This window comes from Neltuma alba, unplaced genomic scaffold (assembly GCF_004799145.2).
Source record: "Neltuma alba isolate B1F8T4 unplaced genomic scaffold, ASM479914v2 tig00013066_pilon, whole genome shotgun sequence".
NCBI lineage: Eukaryota > Viridiplantae > Streptophyta > Magnoliopsida > Fabales > Fabaceae > Neltuma > Neltuma alba.
Window position 1 is genome coordinate 3,937 of NW_021637402.1, and position 20,460 is coordinate 24,396.

General features: G+C 33.7%; 2 protein-coding genes across 3 annotated transcripts; one reads left to right on the plus strand and one right to left on the minus strand.

Annotated features, from left to right (window-relative positions):
- The first annotated feature begins 7,420 nt into the window (after positions 1-7,420).
- Positions 7,421-10,573, plus strand: LOC114734068 (F-box/kelch-repeat protein At3g61590-like). 2 transcript variants are annotated; one of them, XM_028921564.1, is made up of 2 exons: positions 7,421-7,757; positions 8,995-10,573. In XM_028921564.1, the coding sequence occupies exon 2, from the start codon at positions 9,103-9,105 to the stop codon at positions 10,318-10,320; it is 1,218 nt and encodes a 405-aa protein (XP_028777397.1). In that variant the 5' UTR covers positions 7,421-7,757; positions 8,995-9,102; the 3' UTR covers positions 10,321-10,573. The 2 variants fall into 2 exon arrangements, with proteins under 2 accessions (XP_028777397.1, XP_028777396.1); XM_028921563.1 differs by having other exon boundaries at positions 7,422-7,757; positions 9,085-10,573.
- A 3,989-nt stretch (positions 10,574-14,562) lies between these two features.
- LOC114734067 (WD repeat-containing protein VIP3) lies at positions 14,563-17,593 on the minus strand. The gene is made up of 2 exons (XM_028921562.1): positions 17,144-17,593; positions 14,563-15,354 (listed from the first exon to the last, which is right to left on the minus strand). The coding sequence occupies exons 1-2, from the start codon at positions 17,480-17,482 to the stop codon at positions 14,728-14,730; spliced, it is 966 nt and encodes a 321-aa protein (XP_028777395.1). The 5' UTR covers positions 17,483-17,593; the 3' UTR covers positions 14,563-14,727.
- Between the last annotated feature and the right edge of the window lie 2,867 nt (positions 17,594-20,460).

Consider the following 20,460-nt stretch of genomic DNA (forward strand, 5'->3'; position numbering starts at 1 on the left):
GTTTCTGGTTCTTGATTACGGTGATAGACGAGGAAGGAGAAGGAGGAAGTAGGGTAGAAGGGAAGGAGTGAGGAAAGAAAGAGAAGGGTATTTCAGTCAATTTTTTTTTTTTTTTAACATTGTCAAGATTAACCAAACATACTTATTGTAATCCTCTTTGCATTGCATTCCATTCCCTACCATAACATTATATTCCATTACTTATGATTCTATGAACCAAATTGGCCATTAATTAATTTGAAAAATTACTTCTTTCATCTTATTTTATAAGCAATAACTATTATCTTCTTTTTGTTCCTAAATATAAATAACATTTGGAAGTTGCCTTAAAATTTTGTAACGAATTCCCTATTTTGTCATCATTAATTATTTATTTTAATATCCAATATATTTATTATTTTATTTTCCAACCTATCATCGCTCCATCACATATTCTTTTTCTTCAATTATTCTTTTTATTATAATAATTTTCTTATTATCTCTCTTATTCTCTTTCTCCCTATAAATAAAGGTATTTTAGTGAAAGAACTTCTAATTTATACACATTTGTTGTCTTTAATTAATTTTAACTAATATTTTGATCTACATGATAAGCTCCAATGTTGCTTATAAAAAGAGACGGAGGGATTAAAGAATTAGCAAAATAAGTCAATTTTATTAACCACGAGTTATTAAGTTATTTTAAATTATTTATATGTATTATTTTTTTAAACTAATATGCTTCGTTTATAAATTAATATATAATCTAATGATTAACATTAAGTGTTTTAAAAAATCATATAATATACGGTATAATTAAATAATTTAATATTTTTGTCTTTCTAAATTAGTCAATTGAATCTTATTTAAAAATTAAAAAGAGTTTTTTTTTAAAGGTAGATATTATTGAAGAATCAAAGGAAGTAGAAAGTTGGGAACTTTTGGATATTACATGTTTTACTGCCTCAGATTCCACTATGGTATTATATTGAAATATAAAGTAGATTTGGTTTTTATATTTAGAACTAAAATAAAATATAAACAAAATCTTATATTAAAGATTGAATATAGTATTTATTTAATTTATCCTGACGGCGATCATGCATATAACTGATACAAATATTTTTAAAAACATGATATTTATTTATTACAAATCTATCTTCGAAGTCCTTTTGGAAAAAAAATTGTCTAATTATGGAATTTTGGAAGTAAAAACATGAAAAAGGAGAATGCACGGATTATTAGTGGTGAGCTCTTGAGGTCCTTGGAGAGCAGTGAGCTGTCGATTTTAAGTGGGGGCTCTTCTTTCGTCCCCTAAGTCACCTGAATGGTGCCATTTTCTGCCATACAAGTGCATTAAAGAGCAGCCTCAACTGAAAATTACTTTACAAAAAGTCAACTGAGGGGATCAAGTACGCTAAATAAAAGTTCAGATTCACGGACAATAATTTCCTGACAAGAAAATTATATCAATTCAATGAGAGACGATGCGTCAAGCAGGCTTTCCAGAAGATGCAGGTCTCAATCCCCCCCCCCCCGGCCCCCCAAAAAAAGAAAAAGTCAAAAAAACACTTCTAAGAGCCTGTCAAGTCAATGAAGAAATTTATTAATTTAAATATTTTGCAAGCCATCGTTGAGATTGTGTTCCAGTTTTCCTTCAAAAACTTACAACTATGTTTGATAAAAATAAATATAATTCTTTTAAATACAATTATGTTGATAAAAAAATATAATTCTTTTAAAAATCTAGGCCTTCTTGGCGTCTTTGATATGAAGGGATTTCTTTTCTATATTTTTTGTTATCACCTCATGAACAGCGATTTTTAATCATGCCCTATTTATTTAAGAGTGTAAAGGACATTTTCCGTCCTGAAGTTGTATTTTCCATTTCAATTATATTTTATTTTATTTTGTTTAACTCTCTATATTGTAAAGGAGCCCTTTGTAATATTTCCTCTACAATCTAATAATAAGCGTAGCAAAAAAATGTAATAGTAATTAAACATTTTTCCGTATTATAAACAATACAACTTGAAATAATTACGTTGAATGATTTAAACCTTTGGAGATATCTAATATATATATATATATATTCAGCACATCACATGTGAACCTAGATTAGTACTACCTCCACTCCTTAATATAAGATCCTGTTTGACTTTTATTTTGATCTTGAATATAAGACCTCAATCCACTTTGTCTCTCTTTTTTTTTTTTTCTAAAGTAGCCCTTCTAACAATAATAGTTATAGTTAATACACTTGATTAGCAAGGATATTTTAAGAAAGACAATACCTATTTATGACAAATAACTAACTCAATTTACTTTTTTAATCTTTTTAAATTAGTCAATTGATTCTTATAATTAGAACTGAAGGTAGTAGTTTTTAATGATTATTTAGATCCCAATTTACGTTGGTTTTAAACGTTGGACCAAAACACGCCATGTACCGCAAAATGAAAAGATCATGCAGAATAAAGAATTTTTTTAAAAAAAAAAGGAGGAGCAAAAGGACACTAGGGGGCAGATAGGGCTAATTTGGATAGTAATGATGATTGACAGGTTGAAATCAAAGTCAGCAAAGTGATGATGAAGTTTAAGAGTATAAAACAAGTATTTGGCTTAATTATGTTATAGTTACAAAACAAAACAACTAAGATCGACATCATTTTCAACGTATCTGGCCATAAAACTAGGAAAAGGCATCGCAAGCTTTGTTTTATTTCTTTTTTTTCTTAATTGTCAAATATATTTGCTCTTGTAATTTTAATGCACTAAATTTAATGTGTGTGGAAATGGAATGCTTGGTACTGTACAAAAACCCAGCAATCCGGTATGGTTCAGTCTAACCCAAGTAAATCCGGTCTAAAAGAAAATTGGCCTGAAACAAAATTGGACCGGACTGGTATTATTGGGCTAGGCTGGACTAGGGACTGGCTCTCAGACCAGTTGATTCAGTCCAATCTAACTGGGTTTTTTTAAATTATTATTTATAAAATTTTAATTTGATTTAATTTTTTAATATAAGTTTCTTGTCTATTCAAATAATCAAGATTTATCTATTAACTTTCTAAGTAATGAGCATGCGTATATATTTTCTACAATATAAGATCTATATTAATGAGGATTAATTATTAAAACATGACATTATTGGGAAATTAAAAGGGAATGATCAAATTTGATAAACTTTGGATTAAAATATATGTAAAATTTTATATAATAAGTTACAATCTTGCCTCCTGTTAAAGAAAAAGAATTTTAAAAAAATAAATTTAGGTCTTAGATTGCTTGGACTGATCCAGGCAGTCTAGAGGACCAAGTCCAGTCTAATCCGACCTCAGGTTAGTACTGGACTAAACCAGATTTTGGACTGTCTTTTTTAACCTTGAGGTCTTTACTGAATTAGACTTCGGATTGATAACAAATCTAATCTAATCTAGTCTATGCCCGCTCAAATGCCCCTGGCGGCCCTGCTTTGAAATAGGCAATAGTATTTCCACTTTAGTGGAGCTCCCACTACCTCAGCTTTCTTTTCAGTTTTATTTCTTGCAACACTTGGCACTTATCTAATTTAATTTAAAATATTATTATTAGTGTCAAATTTATAAAATATCCTTAACAAACTAGTAATAATTAACAGTATAATAAATAAAATATTCGTCGAATTTAATTAATTCTTATATTCTTGTATACATTCTGTTCCTTTAGTTAATCTTCTTCATGTTCAAAGGCCGTGCTATTCTATTCTGTTTGGCATTAGTTTAAATGATGAAAGTGGAGTCGGCCGTGGATAATAATTATACTTTTAAAGTTCCATGAAAAATAGTGACTATAATATAAATACCCATAACATACTGGTCAAAAACGGTTATAAGGTCTGGGAAAATCTGCTGCAAGCATTTATAATTTCACCTAGATTTTAATAAGACCCCCGTGGTTTTTTTTTCCCCATGAGGTTCATATAGTTTCATTTGTTTTTAATCAAGTTGATGTAGTTTTTTACAAGGTTTTCATAGTTTTAAAACGAGGTCCTTGAAATTTTAGGTGACTGATGATAAGAAAAAATTACAGGAACTTGATTAGAAATTATATGAAATTATAGGAACATAATAAAAAATTACAACAACCTAATTAAAAATAAGTAAAGCTATAAAAATTTTGCAAATTGATATATTTTTTTTAATTTCATTCCTATCCAATGTGGGACTGGGGCATCTTGCCTATTTCAAATCACAGGACGAAAGTCAACTTATTTTAATTTGATGGTTTTGTTAGACTACTCAAAAGCCACCCACGTTGTGGCGTTGTTATTATTATTTCCGGTTTTAATTATAAGATTTTATTGATAGTTTCATAATTAATTACTATTTTTGATACTAATTATTATGGTTCAATTATAATCTATAAATAAAATTTTATAATTAAGATCCAGAAGAACTATTTAATTATGGGGCTCTCGGCGCAGTTTGGTGGTGATGAAGATCCACGTACTATTAATTAATCAGGGTTGCTTCTTCTGGTAATCTTTATCATACGTGGGATTCCATGATTTGTGACTTTGGGTTAAAGACAGTTGTTTTCCGTTATGTGCAGCTTTTGCTTTGTAAATTCCGCATATTGCCCGGTACATGTGTATCTATATATATAATTATATACACACAAATATATGCAATGAAATTTTATTTAACTTTTATTTTACTTTTAAATATAATATTTTAATTTATTTTGTCTCTTATATTTATTTATTTTTTATAAGATAGTTTTTGTAATAATGGTAGTTTTATTCAACACACTTGATTAACAAAAATATTTTAAGGAAGATAATACCTATTTATTACAAAGAACTAACTTAACCAATTTTTTAATATATTTAAATTAATCAGCTAGCTCTTATATTAAGGACTAGAGGTAGTATTATTTTTTATTTATAAATTATGATTTTTTTAGTTTTAGCCATTTAAATTTTAAATCATTGTTTTTGTTTTTTTTTTATTTGACTTTATTTTGGTTCACTAAAAGATTTTTTATTCATAGAGCAACTGCTAAAACCAATCAATTGAGGTTAAATTTCAGGAACAAACATTTTTTATTTCAAATTCCAGTGATCAAAACCACTTGCTTCGAATTTGAAGGTTTAGAAATGGTATTAACACCTCTTTTTAATTAGATGTATGATATCAGATGAAATAAAAAAATATAAAATAAGAATATTTATACATAATGATAAATAAATTTTAGTTAAAATGCAATCAATATTACATGCCTCAGTTATTGCACCACATCACGAGATTTTTATGCATCGAGCAAAAATGAATAGCATAGCCAGTTCCAAACTGCTTTACATGTGTGTGTCTATGTGTGTATGTATATAAATTTACTGTAAAAAATAAAATAAGTACGACCGTATAAGAATATATTTGAATACACACGTAGCGGCTAATAATATTAAATACTCCTCTGATCCTTAATATAACATCTATTTAGCTAATTTGATTATATTAAAAAAGTTAGGTAAATTAGTTAATTATAAGAAATATGACATATTTTTTTTTAAACATCATAATCATCTTTATAAATATCCTTCTAATTTTGTGTATTCTGGAGATAAAAGGAAGAGAGAAAATAACTATAAATCATGAACAGTGTGGTTTACCTTTCGTGTTTACCAAGTTCGATGGCTTGATGCTATGCATGGGAAAATATATCTAATGGCAAATCAATACTTATAAAATCATGTGCTGTCACTAAGGAAATAAAACATTCATTAATGATGTTCTTACCATATTATTTTAAATCAGTGAAATTGCTAACGTGGCTGCATTACTTGTTTGGATTAGCTGTCATGTGAGACAAATATGTGAAAGGATTTTTATCTTCTAAAATGTAAAAATACTTATTCTAAGCTAATTCAAATATATTATGATGTTACTAAGCTAATTTATTTTACCATTGCAAACTGATATCGCCTTGAGTTAATTCATCACTCTTGCTATACCAAGTGTCGGACTAATTTGCCCTTCTTCTTTTTTTTTTCCCCAGCAAATAATTGGACCCTATAAAGTCAAGTCGGGTTATTGAAAAAAGAAAAAACATATTGTAAAAGGTTAGAGATAATTTTCAATTTAATACACGGAGTTTAAAATTTTTTAAACTTTTAAGAATTGTGTCATTTGTTGCAACATTATGTGACGTATTCTTAAAAAAAAAAATGAATGGATTTTGCTAACGGGAAAAATTTAAAAATTGATTAACCTTGAAGCTGGCTAAAAAAAAAGATCAATCTTGAAATTTCTGTCAACTTATATTTTATTTAAAAAAACAGAAAAAGGGTAAAATACATATGCTCTGTGAGATATACCTTTGGTTCTGTCTAGTGGTTTTTTTGTTGTTTTCTTTTTCAGTCTTTGTTTAGTTCTTCTAGGGATGAGGTATGAATTAGTTTGTGCTGAGAGGTTTTTTTGAGTGTTTCTGTGGCCTCTAGGCTATTACTATTTGTGATTGTAATGATTTTTTGACATTAATAAAATAACTCTTTTTGGCAACAAAAAAAAAAGAAGAAGAAGAAAGAGGGGGGCATTTTCAGGTGAAGGAAGGCCCAAAAGGACCACAGTAATGTCCCTTCCAGCCAACGGAGAGATAATCCAAGCCCGTGGATTTATTTTATTATTAAAAAATGGAAAAGAATAAAGAAGTGGCCAAAAAAAGGAAAAGACTGAAGAAGAGAAAGAAAATTTAGCAATAAAATAAATACGAGGGGAAAAAAGAAATGAAAAGAGACGAATGAGAGAATATGAATGCGGGAAAATGAAGGAAAGAAGAGAATAAAGCAGAGAACAAGTGAAGGAAGAAAAATGAGAATACTCCCCACTAATATGAACTGTTGTGGCTTTTGGCAAAGTATATTCCCAAATTTAATTTAACAGAAAAAAGAAAAACAGTGCAATATAAATGCATGATCCGCACTCTATTGATAAATATAAAAATTAATCAAATTTTGCCCATTTTAAGCAATATGAGATCTCATCGAAGGTAATTCTTTTCTTTAATGTAATTCTTTAGGTTAGAGGGTATTTGTTTTTGGCAAATAATTTTTTTATCATTAATTTATGATAAAACAAGGGATATTATAATATTATATTTATTTAAAAACCAAAGCTATAAAAAAAATAAAAATTGTCAAGTTCTAATTAAATGGTCCTATTATGAAATGACCATCCTGCTCCTTTAAAATAAAAACAAACATAAACTTTTTTTTACTTTTATGGGAGCGAAAACAAAACCTAAAATATTGTCGTCCTCGTTTATATTGAAGGACGTCGCAGCCCTTCTCTCGGCCATTAAACGAAGAACCAAAAGCACGTGGCTGCACGCGCTTCTCTCTCCCCCATACCACAAAAAGCACCATCCCCCATAGAAAAACCGCCTTCTCACCATCATTCCTTGGCTGTTGTTTTTGTTGCGTCAAAAGAGAAACGGAAAGAAAAAGAAACCAACCCCCCCCCCCCTCTCTGTCGTTTGGCTTTGTTTATCAACCAAATCTAGAGTAACCCATTTCGCTGCTCGTCCATTTGAAGGAAAAATATACACAGTCCCATTCCATTTTTCGCTCGCCAGTTCAATGCTTCTGAGGCAGGTCTTAATTGCTAGGCAATTATTAATTTAATTGCGGCAACTTCTCCTACCCCCATTTGTTCTTATCTTTCGCTATATGACCCTGGAGGCTCACTGAGGTTGCTCGCACCCATTTTCGCAGCTAAGGTGGGGAGGCTTTGAATAAGGTATATTTGTGTGGTGATGAGTTTCGGCTTTCAATTCTTGAAATGTTTTCTTTTCACTTTCGTTTTTTTGAGGAGATATTTGAGTACTGTTATTTTTGTTGGCGCTGCTCTGCCTTCATTGATCTGATGTGTTTTTGTTGTATGATTTTCGGTTAGGGATTGTTGTTACTGATTAGCTCTGAAAATCGTGGCGGGTGGGGTGTTTACTTGATGGGTATTCGCCATTTGTTTCCCTCTTCCTCATCTTTGTTTTGTAGTTTGAATCACGCCAACCTTCTTAGGGTTTGATTCTGAAGTCTGCAGGGCCACTCCCTATCAGATATTTTGTTTTCTTGCGAAGAAAAGACGAGTTTTTTTCGGGATTTACATGCTTTATGGCAAAATGGGTTTTAACATAATCTTTACTCTCTCATTAAGAGCTTGTAAGGAATTTGTTTGTTGTTACTTGTAATGCTTGCTGTTATTTTTGAAGTATTTGCTCTTTTACTCTCTTAGATATTTATGACGTCTTAATTGGTTTGCTCTGACGATTCCCTGAGCTAACACGGAAGCACGTTGATTTTGAGCGTTCTTGCCGTGTCATCTATTGGATGGCTAAAAACAATGTCATGTATAACAGCAGAATGTGAGAAAGTTTTCTTCTGTTCAATGAATTCCGTCATGTCATTAATATGAGATACTGGTCTTTGTGTTTCCATCTGAGATTAAGTTTGGCTTTACCTGGGTATCTGCACCAAGCATAATTGCTATTCCTACGAGGCTATGCTATGTATTTGCGATTCTTATAAGATGGAAATTCAGTTTCAGGGTCATTACTTCAGTGCGACGTGGTTATGATGTTATCATTGTTATGTAATGCATTAGCGCCTTTTTTTTTTTTTTTGTGAATTGCTAAATCATTTTCGGATTTTCTCTGCTAGGGTGGGGAAAATTTCAATCTTTTTCCCTTAATTGAGCGTCTTAGTTGTGCAAATATACCTTTCCATTCTTAAGGTAGTTTATGCTTTTTGAAATGGGAAGAATTCTCCTGACTATGCCTTTTATTTTCTACCTGTACATCTGGAGATTGTCTCCTTGTTGCATTCTATTGCAAACATCCTCATGCTAATAGCTGTATGGATAATATTTTGTACATTTTCAATTTTTCATGTTTCTGTTCATTGTTTGGTATTATTAGTTGCATTATTAAAAATGCCGTCCATTTTCTCATTAAATGCTGCATGTCTCCCTGATCTAGTATGTTCACAGGTGATGGAATCCTTAGTTGTCTTTTTTGTTTGGCATTAGTATGACTTATGCTTTTCCCGCTCCCTCCAATACTCAATAGGTCCTCCCTTTCAAATCTATGGCGGGAGAAACATCATGGATCGTTCACTGCCTTGATAATTCAACCAGGGAGAGTAGGGAGTTTGATTCATTTTTAGAACTGGGTGAGGAAAGTGATAAAGAAGTCGCTACTGTTTGTGTGGATAGTATTTTGCCTGATGAGCTGTTGGAACGTATCCTAGCCTATCTTCCCGTTGCAAGCATCTTCAGAGCAGGTTGTGTCTGTAAAAGATGGCACGAAATTGTTACCTCAAAGAGGTTTCTGTGGAGCCTTTCACATGTGCTTCCGCAGAAACCTTGGTACTTTATGTTTACAGGCGTTGATGAGCCAACTGGTTATGCTTATGACCCAATCCTTCGGAAATGGTATGGCATTGAACTTCCCTGCATTGGCACTTCTAGTTGGTTAATTGCATCATCTTGTGGTTTAGTTTGCTTCATGGACAATGACAATCGAAGTGAATTATTTGTGTGCAACCCCATTACTAAAATCTATAAGAAGCTTGAGGGGCCCCCCGGTGCTGACTTTTCTGATTACAGTGCATTGGCAATTTCATTAAACAGAGTATCACAAAGTTACACAGTGGCTATCGTTAAATCAAAGGAAGTGCCTGAGAACTTCTGTCATTCTGTTATTTCAATTCATATATACAATTCAGAAGATAAGACCTGGGTGACCAGTTTAACAGAGGTTTTGACGGGGTGGAGAGGTGGTGATGAGAGTGTGACATGTAATGGGGTGCTGTACTTTTTGGCTTATTCAACCGTGGGTGGTCAAGCAGAAAATCGACATGCCCTCGTGGCATATAATATCACCAACCATTCGTCTCAGCGATCCTTGGCAAGGAATTTTATTCCAATGCCTTGTCCTCTAACATGTGGTCGTCTGATGAATTTGAAGGAGAAGCTTGTAATGGTGGGAGGTCTCGGTAAACTTGATCGGCCGGACATTATAAAAGGGATTGGCATATGGGTGTTAAATGATGGGAAATGGGACAAAATTGCCCGAGTGCCTCACAAATTCTTTCAAGGATTTGGAGAGTTGGATGATGTGTTTGCTAGCAGTGGTACAGATGATCTCATATATATTCAAAGCTATGGAGCCTCAGCACTTCTCACGTATGACATGAACCATAAACAATGGAGATGGTCACAGAAGTGTCCAGTGACAAAAAGGTTCCCCTTGCAGCTCTTCACTGGGTTTTGCTTTGAACCCAGGCTTGAAACTGCTCCATAGTTGGATCATCCATTATAAATGCTGCTATCGGCTGTGTGTCTAAAATCTCTACCCGTTGTGCCCTCTTTTTTTCATTCAAATTTAATATGATATGATTTCTGTCTACCAACTTCCAACAGCCTATAGAAAATGTACTTGCTGATAAAGTTGTTTATTCATGGATACTGGAATATCTTTTATGACATTCGAAAATACAGAGAACTATATGGATGTCTATGTGTTTGTGTCTGTGTATATATAATTCTAATTCTAACGAGCGTGTGCGCATGTGTGTTGGCTGCTTCTTTTTTTCTTTGTGCACTTGCTCTGGTCAGAAACACCTTTTTCCTCGACTTGCGCAGCCTCTGTTACCATGCAATGTGTAATCCCTCTTTAGACGTCTGCTTTAGGAATTACTGGAAGCTTGCTGGTCAAAAAAAAGGAATTACTGGAAGCTGGTTCTTTGTTTCTGAGAAGTTTCATATCTTTGGATTTTGCTTCGTTTTCCAAGAAATATCTTGGTTATGGTGCATCTGATCTGCTTTTCTTTGCTTGGTTTTAACAAAAGAATAAAAAATAATAGTAATAAAGATTCATCAGACTTTATCACGTTCTCTACGTTGTTCTCCCAACCCTACCTGTGTGTGTCAGCAGTCAGCACCTGGCAAGATTGTCTATCCAAAATCTATTTCCTTGTCGTGGAACTTATCCTGCCTTGCTAGAAGAATAATAATACAAGTATATATGCTGTTGAATTATGGATGAGTGTGTGTGTGTGTGAGATAGTCTGGGAAAAGCTGTGTAGGGCTCTCAACCTTTTGTTTTTAATCTCAAGTTTCCATAACTGGTTTTATTAATCTTAAAGTGAAGAGGCTTAAAAGGGGGGAAAAGGCAGCCAACCGGCCAGGGATGATCCTAAATGCTGGGTAGTTGTACGGACTGGCAGTGATTTGGAAAGGACTTTCATGAGCATTTTCATTATACGTTGAAGAACCAATAAGCGTAGGGTATGGTAAAGAGAAAGATCACAATAATTCGGATCACTGAATCTGTGTCGGTTGCTGCTGCATGTGATGTGTGGGGGTGTCGTCCGTACAATGCGTTAAAATATACATAGAAAGGAGGAAGGGAAAGTGAAGGGGCAGGCTGAATGGAGGGTTGGTGGGGACGTGAGGTCCACGAGTGGCTTTAGTGGGGAAGGGGAGCTGTGGTGGGGATGTGACTATTAAAGCAAAAAACAAATCTTTCTTTTCAAGTGGCCGTATCACTTCCCATCCCAACCAAAAAAAGCTGAATATTCAAATGGCCTTCTCTCATCGGAGTGGTTTATACTTTTTATTTTTATATATGTATAAAATTAAATATTACTCTTCTGTTTTAAACATAAAATCTAGTTAATTAATTTACATATATTTAAAAAATTAATTGGATTGATTTTTTTTCCATTAATAGGTTGATTGTTTATTACTATTATTATAATGTTAAAAAACATTACTTTTTATAAAACAAGTCTTTGAAGAGAGTATTATATGTGGAAGATATGGATGATGATAACTAAAAAAAATTATGTAATAAAAAAATTATCTTTTAAAAGTATTAAATATGGGAAACAGTTAAGAATGAGTCTTCTGAAAAAAAAAAAAATCATTTCGTCAAACAAGTCTTACGTTTTGGAAGACTCGAGAGTATTAAATTTGAAAAGACTTAATTTTTATTGAGGGAATTAATACAAAGTTTTAAGAAAATAATTTAATTGTCTGAAAGTTCAGTAGTAATTGAAGTATGTAATAACAAATTTTGGTATAAAAAATAACGGCAAGTTTTTATTACTCACTTATCATTTTGTTAGGATTTTTTAATAATTAAATATTTTTTTAAACCTCATAATATTTGTCCCCTTTTTATTTAAATGATCATTTTGTTCTGCATATCCCGTTCATAAAATTAAAAAGGAATTAACATTAAAAGGGTAATTTATTCAAAAACCGTTGAACCCGCAGCTGTCAAGTACCAAAAGTGGCAGTTTTTGGTTGCGAATATGGAAGGACCCTCTCGAAGTACTGACGAATTTTGGCGCCAAAGAAAGGACGAAGTCGCTGTCGTGTCTCGAGCCTCGACGACGGCCAAACCGGCCCCTGCGTCAAAATTGATAAATCTCTGACAGCTGAAAGGTGAGGATTGAATTGATACGCATCATTAATTGATTTTGGCTCTTAGCATTAGGGTTCTGCCTGGCTGGGGAGTTCCCGACAATGTTTCTCTATCTGCACATTATTTCTTGTCTGGGGTTTACTGCTGCATTAAATTTTGATCGCCCTATTTGGAAACCTAATGCTGTCTTCTGATTTCTAGCAATTAGGATTTTGGGAGTAAAGGCTGTACTCTATTGTCTTAATTCGTGAATACCTAATTGGATTTTGTTCATGATTGCGGGATTTGATCTGAAGCCTCTCGAGTTTCACACTTTCACCTGGACTCCTCTCTTTTTTCTTCTCAGTCGGGTGAGCGAGTCGAATTGGTAGATCCCATTTCTAATGGAATCTTTGAATGTGAGCGCCTGTAGACTCGGATTGTGAAAATGAGGTTTCTGAACTATCGGGTTTTCGCGGACTTGACAATTGGTAGCGGGTAGATTATCTTTCCAATTGAAGGCGTGTTTTCTTTAGCTCTCCTTTTGAGGGACTGGGTCAATAGTGGCAACAGTAGAAGTCTTCCCTGTGACCTGCTGGTTTTTGATAACACGAGTGGGAAACCACGCCATTCCATGTGGCGACGAACAGAAGGAATTGAACCGTATTTATTATTTCTCATTCAAGGTGGATGAGAAACAGCTGGAGCTTACTAATTCGGGTCTAATGTCTTCTTTGCTTCATTATTTGATCACATGACTTAATTTCGTGGTAGCTATTCTGTGCATCTGAATATTTAGTCACGTTAAACATTGTTATTTCCTGTGAAATTAATGACAAAAAGAAGTTTTGCAGAATAGTTCAAAGTTGATTGGAGCAATTGCATTTGGTATTTGGGTTAGATTGTGTTATAGTCGCTGGTCAAAAAAAAAAAAGATTGGGTTATAGTCACCCCCGAAAGACCACGGACCACTAGACCCGGAAGACTTTCGGTCAGTTTTTTCTGTCTATCTGCGCATCCCTTTGAGTTGTGTCAATAGAATGCACTTTTTACACCATTTCATAATTCATAGAATGCTGTTTTGTTACCTGTTTCACAAAATCGGCTACCAAAAAGTCGGAGGTTCCTTTTTGAACCGAGGAGTGTTTCAGCGTTCTGATATCAAGCTGGTTAAGGTTGATAGTTTACCCTCAGGTGTTCGTAAGTTACGATTGTTTAGGGTGTGTTTGGCAAGCACCCAAAACCATGGTTTTGGGACCCAAACCATGGTTTGGGAAAAATGTTAGCCAAACACCCTTAAAAAAATCAAAACCATGGTTTTGAGAAAAGCAGAAATTTTTTACTTTTCGAGGAAAAAGAGGAGAGTGTGAGAGCCTATAGGATATGTATCTTGTTGTTTTTTTTATAAACATATTTTTTATAAATATATTTAATCTTATATCTTATAAATATATATACATATTAATTATTTATTAATTATATTATCTTATATATTATTAATATATGTTAATAAAAAATATATTATTAACAATTTTATTCCTTCAAATTAAAATATATCATAAAATATATTTTTTCTATAATTATCATATTAATTTATGTCAATTTGTATATATAAAAAGTACTTCTAATAATAACTATCCAAACACTCACACTTCTCAAAATCACTTTTTCACAAAATCTATTCTTCCTAAAATCTATTTTTTTCAGAATCTATTCTCCAAAAGCTATTCTCCAAACCATGGTTTGCTTTCATCCAAACACACCCTTAGTTGATTTGGAACTTTGAAGGATGAAACAGAAAGTTCTGATGTTTCCTTTGGCTTTTGCATTTTCAAGGGCACTGTGGGTAATTTCATAGTTTTCTTCTTTGCAAGATACAAATGTTTTATTATCATGTTTATATAAAATATGGATTTGTAAGATCTGCCCCTTGCAAATCTCACTTCAAAGAAAGTTGTTTTCATACCACAATCCATAGTTAGAGGAGCATGGCTGGACTAGAACTTGCTTCTTAGTTCTTACAGGCCTAAAGCATCAAGCTCAATGGCACGGTATCTTGCATTGAAATACCAATTTCAATCGAGTTTGGCCTTTATGGTTTTCGATTATATTCAATATTTTGGCCAAGTTGAGTCAATCTTAAATTTAAATATCTTTAATAGCAAGATAAATGCAAAGAGAAACTCGATCATAATTTCCAGTACATAATATAAAACTAAAAGCCTATTTTTCTTGAAAACGACCATTTCAGTACACATTGCAAATCCAGGGAATACGTCTCTAAGTGCCTACCTGACCTCAGGAATAATCATACAACGTTATGCTCTTATCATCTGATACACTGGCAAGCCGACCAACTCGAACATTACTGCCTCCAGGTGGCCTAAATGCCACTCCCCACACTTGGTCTGTATGGTTGCTCATCGTCTGCACAGCAGCTCTCATGTTCAGATCCCAGAGTCTCACAGTTTTATCGCTTGAACCTGTGGCAACAGCCGACCCGTCTGGGCTAACATCTAGGCATAGTACCCAGCTAGCGTGACCTGACATGGATGAAACTAGGCTTCCTCCATCAGCATCATACATGTGGACATGTGCATCATCTGAAGCTGTAAACAGCAGCCTCGGATCGTAGGGCGAATATGCAAGTGAACGCACCGGCATGTGGTGGCCTTCAAGGTGATGTAAAAATTTGCCACGAGCTACGTCAAAGACAGATAGGGTGCCATCCATTGAGCCACAAGCAAGCCGTTTACCATCAGGGCTCCATGCAACTGATAGGACAAACTTTTTACTGCTGCTTCTGTCAGTTGGCTTGGGCCCTTCTGGACGAGGAATAGATAGAGTGGCAACAAGCTCCCATGTGGAAGTGTCCCAAAGCTTGACTGAAGCACTACTTCCACCAGCAACTGCCAGGATGGAACCCTGACAATAGGGTTGTTAGAAATGTCAAATAACCAAGTTGATAGAATTTTTCTAGTTTTGCTATCACAGGGAATTGTCATGGCCAGCTCAGACTAAGAGACATAGGATAACTCTACAATGATAAGCTCCATAAGCAAAATATATTGCTTAGCAAATTGTGAAGGAAGAAGGAGCTCCGTAGTTTAATTCTAAAGCTTCAGATATTTTTGTCATCACCAATGAAGGAATGAAGAAAAAGTGAGATAGAACCATCAGAATAAGAAAATTCCGATAGTCCAACGTATGGTGTGTGATGTGGAAGGCAGGCGGTAGTTAGTTATGCACCGATTACATAAATGCAACATTGTGATAATTGTGACATGACCAGAAAACTTGCCATTCCTAAATTTCAAATCAAGATTTGGGTTACGAGACTAGCATATGACTGAGATAAAGGTTGAAACAGAACATGCAACCAGACATGCAGAAGAAAACACAGCTCAAACTTATAGGAAGCACTGCAATCGCTAATCACAATGTATGACAAACGAGTTCATTTCTAAGAGTAGCTAATCCAGTTCGTGTAATAAAGATTTTGATGAAGCAAATAGACAATGCACATATTCAGCAAAATATATTACAGAAGTCGAAAGTCAACCAACAATCACCATGGCATTTAATGTAAAGGAGAGGGTAAGGCTACACCGTGTTACATCAGTAGCAAGGAAGATGAGCTTTCGAATGAACACTTCTCATAATTTTTCCATGTTTTGGTCAAATTAAAGCCAACTACGTCAAATGGGGACAAAATCTTTTCTTCACCCAGATATGCTTTTTATTAAAACGAAATGTTAATTGCTGAGAATAAAACACATTGCATAGCACGAAAGCCAGCATTTCGATTGCAAATAGATTCTATTCCTGATTTTGATCGAACTTGCTCTCTGAGTTTAAGAAGCTCCACTAACTAAAGGGGATCATAGATTTTAAGTTTTATAAACATACCCATACGTGTAAAAAATCTAGAAAACTGAGGGATTTGAAGTTCTAGGTAATAAATCTAACAAATTGAGGGATTTGATATATTCAACTTTTAAGCCAGTAAGAATGCCGATAAATAGTTTTACTTTTACCAACTCAGGGACAATTTCATACATGAAGCATATCTTGAGCCTTCTATATTAAAGAGAAATGGGGTTATATGCACGAATAGTGACTGTTACCAGGTGTTCCCAAATCAACTGCGAATACGAATAAGTTTCTCTCGCAGAAAGATCCTCAAATGAAAGATTTTAGGTGGAGTATATAGAAGATTTTGAGAAATCAACCTAGCACTTGACCGGTCGAGGCCAACAAGAGGCTACACACTAGTTTAGTATAACTGGCAATGGCTCAAGCTAAAACACAGGGTCCCCCCAAACCCCCCCCCCCCAAAAAAAAAAAAACCATTTCAGGATTTCTACCCTTGATGCACTTTCAAATCAACAAAACACAGTCCTTGCGGTTCAATTATACATTAAACGTGAAAAATTAGATTTTCCAGTATTATTTAGGACATAACCTCCGCATAAATGTAAAAACTTTCATATTTACAGGCTCAGAAACTTTGTAAATAGGTTTTGTAAGTATACAATGGGATCCAAATCTAATGGCATCAGAGAGACTAGTAAGTCATGAATTCCGTAACAGCATATTTCAGTACAAAAGCTTCGGGTGAATATATCTCAGAGACCATATGACGTATTTACTCCATAATAAATCGAGAAGCTTGAAAACTTAAAATTTCATGTAAGATCGGAAGCTCAATTACCTTGGGATCGAATTTCAATTGCCACACTTCAGACGGAGGAGCTTCCAGAGTAGCGATAGTGGCATTGGAATCGACATCGAAAACCCTGACAAAGCTATCGAGGGAAGAGGAAGCAGCAATTGAGCCGAGAGGATGAGCTGCCACAGAAGCAACACCGAGGCAGTGGCCGGTGTTGGTGCGCTCAGGGACGAGATCATCGGACCGCCACAGCCTCACAGTCTCGTCCAGCGAGCCAGTGAGAAGAAGGGGAGATCGAGAACTTGTGGCGGGAACCCACGTGACCGCCCACACGGACTCATCGTGCGCATTATCCACAGATTTCAGAGCTGCCAATTTCATTGCGCTGGAACCGAATCGGTGAGAACCCTAATCAGAAAAACAACAAATAGAATCTTTCACGGTAACTCATACAAGCAGAGAACTGTGAAAGATCGCAGTGTACTCCCATATCCTCTCTCTCTCTCTCTCTCTCTCTATATATATATATATATACACACGCATATTTGTATATATTTTGACCAGCGTACTAGCATTGCATGTGTAAGGGAGGCATATAATTTTATTTATTATTTATTATTATGTTGATTTTGTTTAAATAATATTAAGATAAATTTTTTATATAAATGTATAATTTTATTTAAATGAGTTATGATACATATTAAATAAGGATAAAATTTAAAAATTGTTAAATTTTAAATGAGAGATAATAAAATTTAAAATTTTTTATAATATACAATGATTTAAAAATATGATCATATTATAATTTTTTCTATCAGGTTTTGCCGGAGCGGCAATTTCATGACAGATGTATATTACGCAAAATCGGCTCACAAGTTCTGTTATTGGTCACCTGAGCAAGAAATTAACAGAACAATAAAATAATAATTGAAAATCTTGTGAAATAAAATAATGACTTGAAATAAATAATATCAAATATTTATAAAAATAAAAACAAGTCCGATTATTAATATTAATAATATACATTATTTTTATATAATGCGTGAAAAATTATATAATTATGTCAACATTGGAAACAAAGTTTCTTCATTTTCTATATAACAAAAAAATTTAGTTAAAATAAAGTATTCCAAATAATAATATTTTTATACTTATCCCAGAACATTTTTTTAAAATACTCATGTTGATTTGGTAGTATAATTTTGTTTGAAAAATTATTAAAAATACGTTGAAGTGGAGCTGAAAATGATTTAGTTCCAAAAATTATATTTTTTTTACGCATGTTACATGAGATTTGGGGGTGTTTGGGAACTTAAAAAAACACTTTTCAAAAACACTTTTTCACAGAATGAGATAAATTCTTTCACATATTTACTTCGTATACCGTAAAAACACTTCTAAAACCATGATTTGGTTTTCATCCAAACACCCTCATGATAAGTGTGATTGTGTGAACATCATAGTAAATTTCATCAATTTTTTTAAGGGCACAAACTCTGTCCCTCAAGTTTGCCCTTATTTTGATTTTTGATCTCTTAGGTTTCAAATTATAAATTTTGGTCGCTCAAGTTTCTTTTCATTTAAAATATTAGTCCCCATAATCTAATAAAAGCTTAGACTATTTTGTTCTTAAAGGGATCAAAACCTATAATTTGAAATTGTTTTTAACCTAAATCTATGATTTAAAATTTGAGAGATTAAAGTTAAAATAAAGACAGACTTAAGAAGCTAAAAATTATATTAACTTCTTTTTTAATACAAGAGAAGGCTAAAAGCCTAGAGAACTCAAGAATAAACTAAAAGGGATTGGCTCGCATTTTCTCAGTTTCCATCAGGCTCCCTGGGCTATCAGGACAGGAATCTATAAAAGCTGAAATTGCAAGACCTTCTTTGACCAACGCATCAGCGAGCTTATTCAGATCTCTGGAGATGTATCTTGTTAGAGGTAATCCTATTTGAGGTACTGTCTGACACTAAATGTGGACACCTCTCCCAAAAGGGATTCGAATCTTGATTTGTCACGTTGTGAGGGACTAGTCTTTTTTGTTAAACCCAGCCCCCATTGGTGACTGATGCGGTATTGAAATGAATGAAAACGAAAACAAAAAGGCCCATAACCATGGGACTCAAATTGGGCTTTTCTTGTTCTTGTTGGGCCTATCTGGCCTATGCTATTATTGATCCGTTGGTGGCCTCTCCCGATCCATGGGATTGCTTGACTTCGATCTTTATTTTTATTTGAATTTTAGCCCAAGTTTAAGAGTCCACGCAGTTATTCCTTGGAAAATGTAACATCATATATACATATAACACATTGGTAACTCATAACCAATGAGAACGAGAGGTAGACTTAACAGAAGATATTAGTCTTTCATAACATAAGATTCAAACTCTCACTAAAAAAAATATCTATATTTATTGTTTAACAATGCTTCGTATAGTTATAAATTGAGAGGTGGGAATACAGAGAAGGAATGAAATGAGAAACTGTTGGCACAACATCGCATAATTATGACAAATGTCGGGATGCAAAGGGAGGCATGCATGCTGTCGCTGTCAGTCAAAGGGACGCATGTTGTTTTTGGACCATGGAAATGCACACAAAAGTGGTCCATAACTGTGGTCCTCCCCTTCTTCTCAATTCTTCGTGCAGTTCATATGCCACACCAACAATTCATAGGATGCTTCGTCATATTGGACCCTTGCCTGAGTTTTATAAATTATTTCAAAAATAAAAAATCCGTTTAAAATAACTTATGCTAAATAAACTTTAAAAAAATTGGAATATTTGTTCTCGTGGGCTTTTCAGGATGCTGTGGAATGTTGAGAACTTCATAATTGTCAATGCCTCTGGGATGTGGGGGCTAAAATGAGGGACCCCCATATGCTAAAATTTAGGACACGAAGTCCATCTATGTTTCATTTTCCTAAAAGGAATCATCCTAATGTGTTTAACATGCTTTTTCTTCGCTATCATCTTTTAAATTGTATTGGCAAGCAGTTTTATTCATAAAGAAAAATAAAAAGTGAATTTACTTATATACTAATTAATTAATTTTTAAATTTTAAATACCATTATTAGTATTTATTTATTATCACTACTACTATTATAGCTGCCACGTGCTTTTCTTTCTTCCACGCATGTTTCAATAAATACCTCCTATAAGTCCTGGTCATACATAGATGGGATCCGTAGCATTCCTTAGGTTTAGCTGGCCCAGCATCATTTCAAGTGATACAGTTTAAAAAGCATAAACCAGAGTTAATTTTAATTGATATTTTGTACTATAATTGATAATCGATAATAAAGTTCAATGGAAGTTACTCTGTTTCAATGATGTCAGTATTGACAAAGGTAA

What these genes read in the sequence shown, in the direction of transcription:
- LOC114734068 (XM_028921564.1), top strand. Translation starts at nt 9,103, where the DNA reads ATGGCGGGAGAAACATCATGGATCGTTCACTGCCTTGATAATTCAACC.
- LOC114734067 (XM_028921562.1), bottom strand. Translation starts at nt 17,482, where the DNA reads ATGAAATTGGCAGCTCTGAAATCTGTGGATAATGCGCACGATGAGTCC. An exon ending in AATTGAAATTCGATCCCAAG is followed by an intron (nt 15,355 to 17,143) that starts GTAATTGAGCTT and finishes CCCTATTGTCAG; the next exon opens with GGTTCCATCCTGGCAGTTGC.